This window comes from Diabrotica virgifera, chromosome 9 (genome assembly GCF_917563875.1).
Source record: "Diabrotica virgifera virgifera chromosome 9, PGI_DIABVI_V3a".
Taxonomy (NCBI): domain Eukaryota; kingdom Metazoa; phylum Arthropoda; class Insecta; order Coleoptera; family Chrysomelidae; genus Diabrotica; species Diabrotica virgifera.
In genome coordinates this window covers 109,584,585-109,595,435 of record NC_065451.1, presented here as the reverse complement: position 1 = coordinate 109,595,435, position 10,851 = coordinate 109,584,585, and the positions used below count along the sequence as shown (strand labels likewise).

The 10,851-nt window shown below is 33.6% G+C and overlaps 1 protein-coding gene across 1 annotated transcript in view; it reads right to left on the bottom strand.

Annotated features, from left to right (window-relative positions):
- Positions 1–570: 570 nt before the first annotated feature.
- LOC126892364 (uncharacterized) overlaps positions 571–10,851 on the bottom strand; it is a 55,159-nt gene continuing 44,878 nt past the window's right edge. The window contains exons 6-8 of the mRNA XM_050661883.1: positions 7,410–7,487; positions 7,265–7,351; positions 571–2,366 (exon numbers count right to left, since the gene is read on the bottom strand). Coding sequence (XP_050517840.1) covers positions 2,271–2,366; positions 7,265–7,351; positions 7,410–7,487 — 261 coding nt within the window. The 3' untranslated portion in view covers positions 571–2,270. The remainder of the gene's footprint in view (positions 2,367–7,264; positions 7,352–7,409; positions 7,488–10,851) is intronic.

Here is a 10,851-nt window from a genome sequence, read left to right as displayed (position 1 = left end):
GCGATAGAAACCTATAAGTTTACACTATATTGATTGTTTCCCACCTTTAGACGTACCAGAGGAGTATTTCAACTAAAACTGTCACTGTCACAAAGGTAGTTGCCAAACTCGTCCGATACGTCTACAGGTGGTAAGCATAAGCAATCAATATACTGAAGATGTATAGGTGTCTATCGCTAAATTTCACACCTCTACCAGTTTCATCTCTTTTTATCTAACAGCTTAATATGGTTTCCGTCTTTTAGGTTATTTTGCCGGTTATTAGGGCACTCATAACTGTACATTATAGTCCATTGAAATGTTACATTTAGTGTGCATTTCTTAGAGGAGTCAGTTTTATTTTTTTAATGTGTAGGGGGGTTCAGTAGAAGCTTAAGTTCAAGTTTTTGGGGTTAAGGCCCTTGTCCCCCGGCCGCCATCTTGGAAAAAGAGGTGCAAAGGGCTTTCGCGCTGTATCTCGTAAACTAGCTACCCTACAGAAAATTTAATTTCACATAAAATGAAGCAAATTAAATTTTCTACAATTTTATATGTATTATTTTTTATCGTAAAGTGACCAACAAAAAAGTTATAAACAAAAATAAGAGAAAATTTTGTAAGAAATTTCCTTTTGGAGTTTATAACTTTTTTTGCGTTCATTTCACAATAAAATAACATCATAGCGATTTTGTACAGGATTTTTCAATAAACAATTTTCACTATAAAGTTGTTTAATTTTATTTATTATCTAGGTTTTACAGCGTTCCAAACTTGACCAGATTCTCGAATTCTCGTAGAAAAATAATGCTTTTCTATCTATATATTAGACGAGCGGTATTAACCGCTGTGCCAACCACGAAAATCAAATTTAAGGTAAATGATCAATTTTAGTCTATTTTTATGTTTTCGAGGTCGGTGAATCCGAATATGAAATTTATTTTTATCTAGAGTTGGTGGAACCTGTTAAAAAAATAAATTTTATACAAAAATGCCAAATTCCATTTTGATGATTTTTCAAATTTACCTCGCTGTATCTTTGGTCGCTGTAAACATTTCCTTTTAAAAATTTTACTGTGGCATCGCTAAAGTATGTAGATAACACATGTAGATGTTTAAACACATTAAAAAAGGAGTTGTTAATTTATTAATTTAACATTTTGTCATCATATTTCGTTAGTTTCATGTTTACTTAAAAAAGTTGAGTGACAAACTTTTATATAGTTTAGTTTATAATTTTAAAAAACACAACAATAAAATATAGTTCATGAAGAAGTTTTTTGGAAAATTTTTAAGTCAAAATATTTAATAGGAAAAAAGTTATGTTACTTCATATACAAGCGGCACACCCCAAAAAACGCTTATATCTCGAGATCCTGACCACGGTGTGGTGAATGGCTAATTTTTATCATACTTTATGATTTTTATATCAAAAATCGTTTTTTGCTCTGTCTAAGAATTTTGCATTTTGCGGTTGCGTCATTCTTCTTCTGAAGCGGCGAATTTGTTTTCAAACAACTTCTTGGGCCTTTTCTATATATGCTTAGAGTTATATGTTTTATAGTGGGAAGAAAGGTCAAAAACAGATTAATAATAGCATACGACTGTTAAAATCATAATAAATTGTATGAATAAGAAATATATATAGATAGAAAAGTAAGCCTAACTTTTGTTTTTATTGTATCCCTATGAGCATTCGAGAATCTGGTCAAGTTTGGAGCGCTGTAAAACCTATATAAATAAATAGAATTAAACAACTTTATAGTGGAAATTGTTCGCTGAAAAACTCTCTACAAAATTACTATAATGTTATTTTACTTTAAAATGAACTGAAAAAAGTTATAACATCCAAAAGGAAACTTGTTAAAAAAAATTTACACATTTTTGGTTATATCTTTTTTGTTGGTCACTTGACGATAAAAAGTAATAAAAACAAAATTGTGGAAAATTTAATTTGCTATAGTTTATGTTTAATAAGATTTTCCGTAGGGTTGGTAGTTTACGAGATATAGCACGAAACCCCTTTGCACCCCATTTCCAAGATGGCGACCGGGGGACAAGGATGGCGACCCCAAAAACTTGAACTTAAGCTTCTACTGATCCCCCTACACATTAAAGAAATAAAATTGACTCCTCTAAGAAATGCAAGCTACGGCCTAAAAAATGTAACATTTTAATGGACTAATAAGGTACATAAGTATATAAGGTAAAATAGCAACAGCAATTATAATCTTTTCTAAATGAACATAAATAGCATCAAAAATTTAGCTTTATCTTCTTTCACCTTTCTTTATTTAAAATCTAGTATACTCTGCGTCCACTTCGAAGTTCAATCTTATCCGAGGTATTGACATTTTGTTAGACGGAGAACGTTCGCGCTCAATGTTTGACTAAAAGAAACATTTTATTAATGCATACATCTATTTCTTCTTTCATGACGAAAGACCCATGAGTAAAGTTTATAAAAATGACCACCTGACTGACCCGTCAATCACTAACGAGGTGTAAAGAAAAGGCAATATTAAATTAAAAAACGATAATGCACGTGGACCAGATGAAATGCCTTTAGAAATACTCAAATTACTGGATGAAAGGGGAATTTCAGCACTACATAAAATATAATTTGATTTATGAAACTGGTTGCTATCCTCAACAGTCGTTACGCTCTACCTTTATTCCCTTACCCAAGAAAGTCAATGCAAAAAGATATGAGGATCACAGACTCATTAACCTGATAAGTCACACTTTAAAGATATTCTTAAAAATACATCAAAGATTATACAAAGAATGTGAATGGGACATCAGTAATTCTCAGTTTGGGTTTAGACATGGTTTAGGAACAAGACAAGCAATAGTAGCAGTACAGGTACTGGTCCAAAAGTGTTATGATCAGAGGAAGGACGTGTTACTATGCTTTTTAGATTACGAAAAAGCGTTAGATCGTGTCCAACACCACAAGTTAATGCAGATCCTCAAGAAACTTGATATAGATCAAAAATACATAAGATGCATTAAAAACCTCTACTGGAATCAAACGGCAAAATTAAAAATAGACAATTCTATATTCAAGCCCATACATATAAGAAGGAGTATCCGACAGGGATACGTGCTTTCCCTTTTTTTATTTAACATTTATTCGGAAGCCATATTTCCAGAGTCTTTGGAAGATGCAGAGATGGGAATCAAAGTGAATGGAGTATTGATCAACAACATACAATATGCTGATGATGGTGTCTTAATTTGTGACAAGACAGTCGATCTTCAAGAGCTTGTCACTATAATCGGAGAATACAGTAAGCGAATGAGATTAGAAATTAATACTAAAAAGACCAAATTCATGACCATCTCCAGAAACTTGGATGCACTTGAAAACTTCCCTATAACACTGAATACCAAGTCCAGTGAAAGAGTGAGCAAATTTAAATACCTGGGAACGTGGCTTTTTGAAGACTGGGCGTCGGACAGGTAAGTAAAATGCCTCATTGAGCAAGCTCGACAAAGTTTCATAAAATTTAGAAAGGTACTGACCTGTTCAGATTCGATCTTAAACTGAGGCATAGGTTTACTAAGTGCTACTTATGGTCGGCGCTGCTATATGGCATAGAGGACTGGACACTCAAAACGAGGGATATAAACAGATTGCAAGCTTTCGAGATGAGGCTGTATCGCCGTATCCTAAATATACCATGGAAGGCGAAAGTCACAAATGTGGATGTCCTTAAAAGAATCAACCAAGAACGCCAATTTTACAAAACCATCAAGAAAAGAAAAACGGCGTATTTAGATCACATCATGCAAAATGAAAAATACCAGTTCCTCTAACTTATAAACGAAGGTAAAATTGAAGGCAAGAGAGGCACGGGACGCACGAAAATGTCCTGGCTCCCAAACATAAGACAATGGACAGAGATTAACGACATAAAATATCTGATACATATTGCGAGAAACGGAGAGTTAATGAAAAATATGATCGCTAACATCCATTAGTTGATTTGCATCTATAGGAGAAGAATGCATATATTTACACCAAAATATAATTACTTCGTTATTTGAAATAATTTAACGACTCCAGCTTTGCAACCTATTAGGTATGTTCCAACATAACGAGAAACAGGACCGCGTTTAGGTCAATTTCCGCCCTAGGCAATTCTCTAGTAGCCGCCCTTCAACATGTACCATTTTTGAATATTTTTGCTTTTGCCGCCCTCTCATAATTTGCCGCCCTAGGCAACTGACTATATTGCTTAATGGATAAAGCGGCCCTGACGAGAAACCGTACATGTAACGATCACCGTCCTGCGCAGTAAACAAAATAACTCATGGAACGCATGAAATACAGACACAGAACGCATGGACAGTATTATTTTATAGTAAAGTGATCGTTACATGAAAGAAATGAAAGAAAAACTCTTGGAAGCGGGAATGAAAACTGCCAAAAAACTAACAACAAAAGAAAATAGATTAAGTAGCGGGACAGTTAAATTAATGGAAAGTAGACGAAAACTAATAAGCGAAAACAAAAGAAACACAGTAGAATACGTAGAACTGAACAAACTTATTAGGAGAAAAACCAGAGAGGATCTAAGAAAACACACTGAAAATGAAATCGAGAAAGTAATTGGGAGAAATAAGGGCCTAAAATGCTTACGACCAAATTTAGGGAAACCACTACTCATTTCAATAAAGGATGAAACAGGACGGGAAGAGAGAAGAAAAGATAAGATATCAGAAGAAGTAGAAAGGTTTTATAAAGAAGTATACACCTCAAAGAAAGACGCAAACTTCAACACGCAGGAATATATCAAGAAAACAATCACGAATGTAAACTCAGAAACATTACCAAAAATAGAAAATTATGAAATAGAAGCAGCACTATCACAATTAAAGAACAACAAAGCACCAGGACCAGATGGAATCCTTGCTGAAATGTTGAAAGAAGGGAAAGAAGAAATCTTACAAACATTAAGAAATCTGTTTAATCAGTGTCTACATAAAGGAGAAATACCCGACGAATGGAACGAAAGTCTTACAATCCTGCTATTTAAGAAAGGCGACAGAAAGGACATAAAAAATTACAGACCCATCTCACTGCTGTCGCAAACGTATAAACTATTCATGAGGATTATCAACAACAGGTTAACACACAAATTGGACTCGTATCAACCAGTAGAGCAGGCAGGATTCCGAAAGGGATATAGCACTACTGACCATCTTCTAACAATTAGGACACTAATAGAAAAAGCTAACGAATACCATTTAGATCTGCACTTAGCGTTCGTTGACTACGAAAAAGCATTTACAGCGTGGAAATGTGGGCAATAGAAAAAGCTATAAACAACTGTAGAATAGATTCCAGATACAGAATGCTAATACATAATATATATAAGAAAGCAACAATGACAGTACAATTGGAAGAAACCACAAAACCCATACCAATTAACAGAGGAGTGCGACAGGGAGATGTTATTTCTCCTAAACTATTTACCTTAGCACTGGAAGATGTTTTCAAAACAATGGAATGGACCCATATAAACATAAATGGAAAGAAACTAAACCACCTAAGATATGCAAACGATGTAGTAGTCATAGCAGCAAGTTTTGAAGAACTACAAACCATGCTAACCGAAATAGCAAATGAATCCGAACAAATAGGTCTAAAAATGAATTTTGCCAAAAAAAAACAATGACAAACACACAAGACAATAGAAACGTAATACTAAACGACACCACAATAGAAGCGGTTAATGATTATATATATTTGGGACAGATGATAAAAATAAAGAATAAAAAAATACAACAATACTTAAAAACAAGAGTGTTTGACCAGTGCATACTCCCAATTCTCACATACGCATGCCAAACATGGACCTTGACAAAGGCAAACATGGATAAAATAATGAAGACACAAAGAGCCATGGGAGAGCAATGTTAGGAGTAAAATTGACAGACAAAAAGCAAAACAACTGGGTCAGAAATAGAACAAAAGTCAAAGACGCAGGCCAACATATAGCCAGGCTAAAATGGAGCTTCGCAGGTCATAACGCTAGATATAGGTGGAATAGCACGATACAACAATGGAGACCATGGACAGGAAAGAGAGCAAGAGGACGACCCCAGAATGGAGGAAACTGGGGGAAGCCTATGTTCAAAATTGGACGAACTAAAGGGCAAAAGAAGAAGAAGAAAGAAGATCGTTACATGACGGTTCTCGTTGTGTTTGAACAAACCTCATATTAATCTATTTACTAACTGGTTTGACTTATGGCTTAACCTTCGGATGACCAAGCGGGGGAAATTGTGACCCCAGCGTATGTTTTTCTTTGATAAATAATTAAAAAGTATTTTCAATTTTTAACGAATAAAATACGAATAAAAAATATATTCTGAAGTTGATGTTTAGTAAAAAACCGTCTATAATGTGTAATTCCAAGTAGTTTTACGCTAATGACGTCGACTTTGCAAAGTAACAAGACACTTACTCAACATACACACTACACATGACACTAATACTCATGTTGTGACTGGCTGAATGACATAAAATCCATGCCATGAAAAAAATTAAAAAAAAAACTTCATTTTTTTGTTAAATGTCACTTTTAACCTGGGGTCATTTCCCCCCCCCCCCCATTGGTCATCCGTGTAACAAACAAAGGTTGGTCATCGGAAGGGATTAACTTAAAAGTCATACACATAGCTGACATGTCAAAAAGTGACATTTTGCCGATGTGTGTTTTTTGACAGAATCGAAAACTGCATTTCAAAAAGCTTGTGTAGGAGATGGTGTTTGGTAGATAGGTACTTTATATCACAACAAACCTAACATATTATTATATTATAGTTATTAAGATACCAAGGGTATTATAAGGATAATAACGCTTGAGGTCAATGGTGTATAGACCGAGGGCCTTCGGCCCGAGGTACATACGTTGACCGAAAGCGTTATTATTATAATACCCGTGGTGCCTTCAACGTTTAATGTCCGACTAAATTATTGTTTATATGCAAAAAATTTGAATGAATTTTGAATTAATTAGTTTTCAAATAAGTACATTTACCAGAAATAGTCGTAACGTATTTATTGTGGTAACCATAGTTTTACTTAGAGTTTTATTTGTCAACTTGACAGTATTTAACTCGTTATTTAAATTTAATAGGCCCTAGGGCGTTATTTTTCAATAACACGCCCTTGGGCGTTATATCGTACTTGATAGACTTCAAAATAATGTCATTATTTGTCAAATAATAAACCAGTCGGACATTAAATCATTTAACATTAACTTATACTTACAGTTGGTTTCAATTTTATAGCAGGCTGGTCCTTAACACCTGATTGAATATTGGGTGAAATAATTTTCTTTGAAGAACTACTAATTGACTAAAAATAAAAAATAAAAATATTGCTGAAACTGCATTTGTTTATTAGAAACATTTACCCTTAAATCTGGTGTGGACCTTGCGGTGGAAGATAACTTAGAAGTTTCATTAACTGCAGTGGAGTTATTCGGTGGATGCTAAAAATTTGATATTGACTATAATTATAATTTTTGCACTTTTCACAACTATAATTAACTATAACTTATATGGCAGAATGCATTTGAACCAGAAGAGTCGCTAAAGGGAATAATATGCCCGTTGCATAAAAAAGAAGATCAACTGGATTGTAAGAACTATAGAGGCATTACTCTGTTAGCATCTGCAAATATAATCTTTGTCAATGTATTGTTTGAAAGACTTAAACATTATGCAAAGGATATTGTTGGTCAATATCAATGCGGATTCACAGCTGGAAAGTCAACTGTACATTAAATCTAAGCACATAGGATATATTTAAAAAAGCTACTAGAATATAACGTATATAACCACCAACTGTTCGTCGATTTCAAAGCAGCCTATGACAGTCTTAAAAGAGCTGTATCATATAATGCAATTTAGAATTTGGGATTCCATCTAAGTTAGTTAAGTTGACCCAACTAACAATGCAAAACGTAAGCTCATGGGTTAGAATTCAAGAATAAAACTCTACGTTATTTGACATTAATAATGGTCTAGACAGGGGGACAGGGGGACCCGTTGGCGTGTCTCATCTTTAATATTGTGATTAATTATTAATAGATCGACGCAAATTATTGTATTCGATGAAGATATATTTATAATGGGCAGAAGTGTGAGAGACATGGTGCAGTATTTTACAAGACTTGCGGACGCGGTAAGTGAATAATTATGACTTATGGTGAACGAGGAAAAAACCAAATATATGTTAGTTTCTAAAACCTCCCGAAATATCTAACAGAGAATTCAAATTAACGACCATACCTTTGAGCAAGTCAACGAATTCACATATCTTGGATCTCTAGTAAACTCAATAAACACAACAAGCGACCAAATAAAAAGACGCATAATAGCAAACAGAACTGTTCACGGTTTCCAGAAACATTTAAAAAATAAAAATATAAAACGTGCAGTAAAGCTCAATATATTTTGTACAAGACCTTATCAAGACCGGTTTTGATATATGGGGCTGAAACGTGGACCTTATCTCACAATGATGAAAGACTCCTTCATATTTAAAAAAATGCTGAGAAAGATTTTTGGGGCGGTAAATGAAAATGGGCTATGGCGTCGAAGATACAACTTTAAAACGTATCAGTTATACACCGATCCAGATATTGTGAAATTTGTTAAAGTGCAGAGACTTCGATTGGCTGGACACATTACTAGGATGCCAGATTACAAATACACTAAGAAGTTAACTTTTTCAAAACCAGAGGGCACAAGAAATAAAGGACGACCACGAAGAAGATGGATTAATGATGTGGAAGAAGACCTAACGGTTCTAGGGGTCAGGCGATGGAGGGAAGTTGCCAGGAATCGACGGGAGTGGCGACTTTTTTGCGAGCAGACCAAGATCCACAATGGATTGTCGAGCCACTTATGATGATGAATTAACTATAACTACTAAAATTACTCAATCGTGGCGTTCTACCAGATTAAGAAAAAGCCACCAGTTCTTGCAGCCTCGGGATAGAAACCTATATTAGAGAATGTATGTAATGGTCCTGATTTCCATCTGCCGAACTATTCAGATAAAATATTCTAGACAAAAGATAGACAAAAGGGACTTATAAATAATAACACACACCGAGAGAACAATTTCTTTTCTCCTAAAATACGGATTTCTTTGAGTCATCTTTCTTAAAAGTTAACATATCATATTAACTTACACATACCGGTTCACATATAAATAAACGAGTTTTTTTAAACACAACTCAATTTCTTACAGAAATATAATGTTAAATTATAGACCAGGGTAACAAAATAAATATGAGCGATTTCAGGGTAAAAATCGATACAGGTATTTGAAGGTACTAAATCGTACCGGGGTATAGTTAATTAAAAATATATACAGAGGTACTCGTAAATCGACCTCATATTTTTATAAACAACAGCCAAAATCATAAAATATCGCACACCTAGTTCAATAGTGCCACAAGTGCAAAACACAATATTCTCGAGAAATGAGCAAAACGTTCTGTAGTAAACGCGTTATGCCCTGTAAATAATTTATTTTGAGAATGACTAGCTTCAAAATTACAATTTAGGTAGCAAATTATACAGTTATTCGCTGAATCTTATTATAATTTATTAAAATTGTGAAGAAAGTCATTTATAAAACGATACCTAGGAGATACGACAGCAATATAATGATAAAATCAATTGATTTTTGCAGTTGTGGCCATATTGAACATATTGAATAAATACATCGGTTGTATTGTGGCAGTGTATATTATCGCCACATCTCCCAGTTATGGCCATATTGCATTTTCAAAACCTCCAAAAACCCTACAGTGAAATACCGAAGTAACTTATCCAAAACAATATTTTAGTTCAGGCTGTATTGCATAAGATGGGGCATTATATAGGCAATATTTTACAGCCTTAACACAAAATTCGATTTTTTTTAGCAGTTGTGGCACAATTGAACTAGTTGTGCGATATGGTTTTTTGCCTATAGTATTTTTAATATCATATTTACAGCAGAAGTTTTTTACGAAAGTTGTTTATCATAAAAAAATGATTAACCTGAATTTTTATAAGTTAAAATCCATAAAGAATTAACCGAGATAATTGCAAAAAACCACGTCTTTTGCACTATTTTGTAAATGTTAATACCTTTTAACAAGTAGGCCGTAAGGAACTTATTATACCTTGATCATGAGGCAATTAAGTGCCTTTATTAGTGTACAAAATTTCAAGAAGATTTGTTTATTAGTTTACGAGTTATGTCAAATGTTTATCTAAGACATCGGATGTTTAAACAATCATTGTTGCCCTAGGAGTATTTTCAGAGCTTTTTGGCAAAGTGCAATGGGTTCTTAAAGACTCAAAGTACTAAGAAAGTAAAAAAAAGAATATATTTGTTTTTTTAAATGTTGTTAAACAAGTCGATGAAAAAATGGTGAGTTTTTTCTTATAAACAATTAGAATATATTTGTTACTTTTTCGGATAAATAATTATAGTTTGTTGTGTCAAAAATCTGGTAAAAAACACACATTAAAAAGAAAACACAACTTTCTAGGACCAATAATAGCGAAGTTATACTTTTTTTTTGAAAAATCACATCTCTATTGTTTATAAGTATTAAGAGTTGAAATTTTTACAGAATGATAATAAATATCTATATTTTACATTGCAATTGATAAGTAGGGATAATCTTCTATTTAAAACGAGTAATAACCTTTTAAAGTGAATTTACAAACTGACTGAGCTAGGACCGTGTTCTGGAGAAGATTGTCGGAGTCCAGTTTCGCGCGTCGAGGTTTTGCTATAGAAAGTTCGATTTGGAGAGCTTGAAAAATTTAAAATATCTCAGCTTC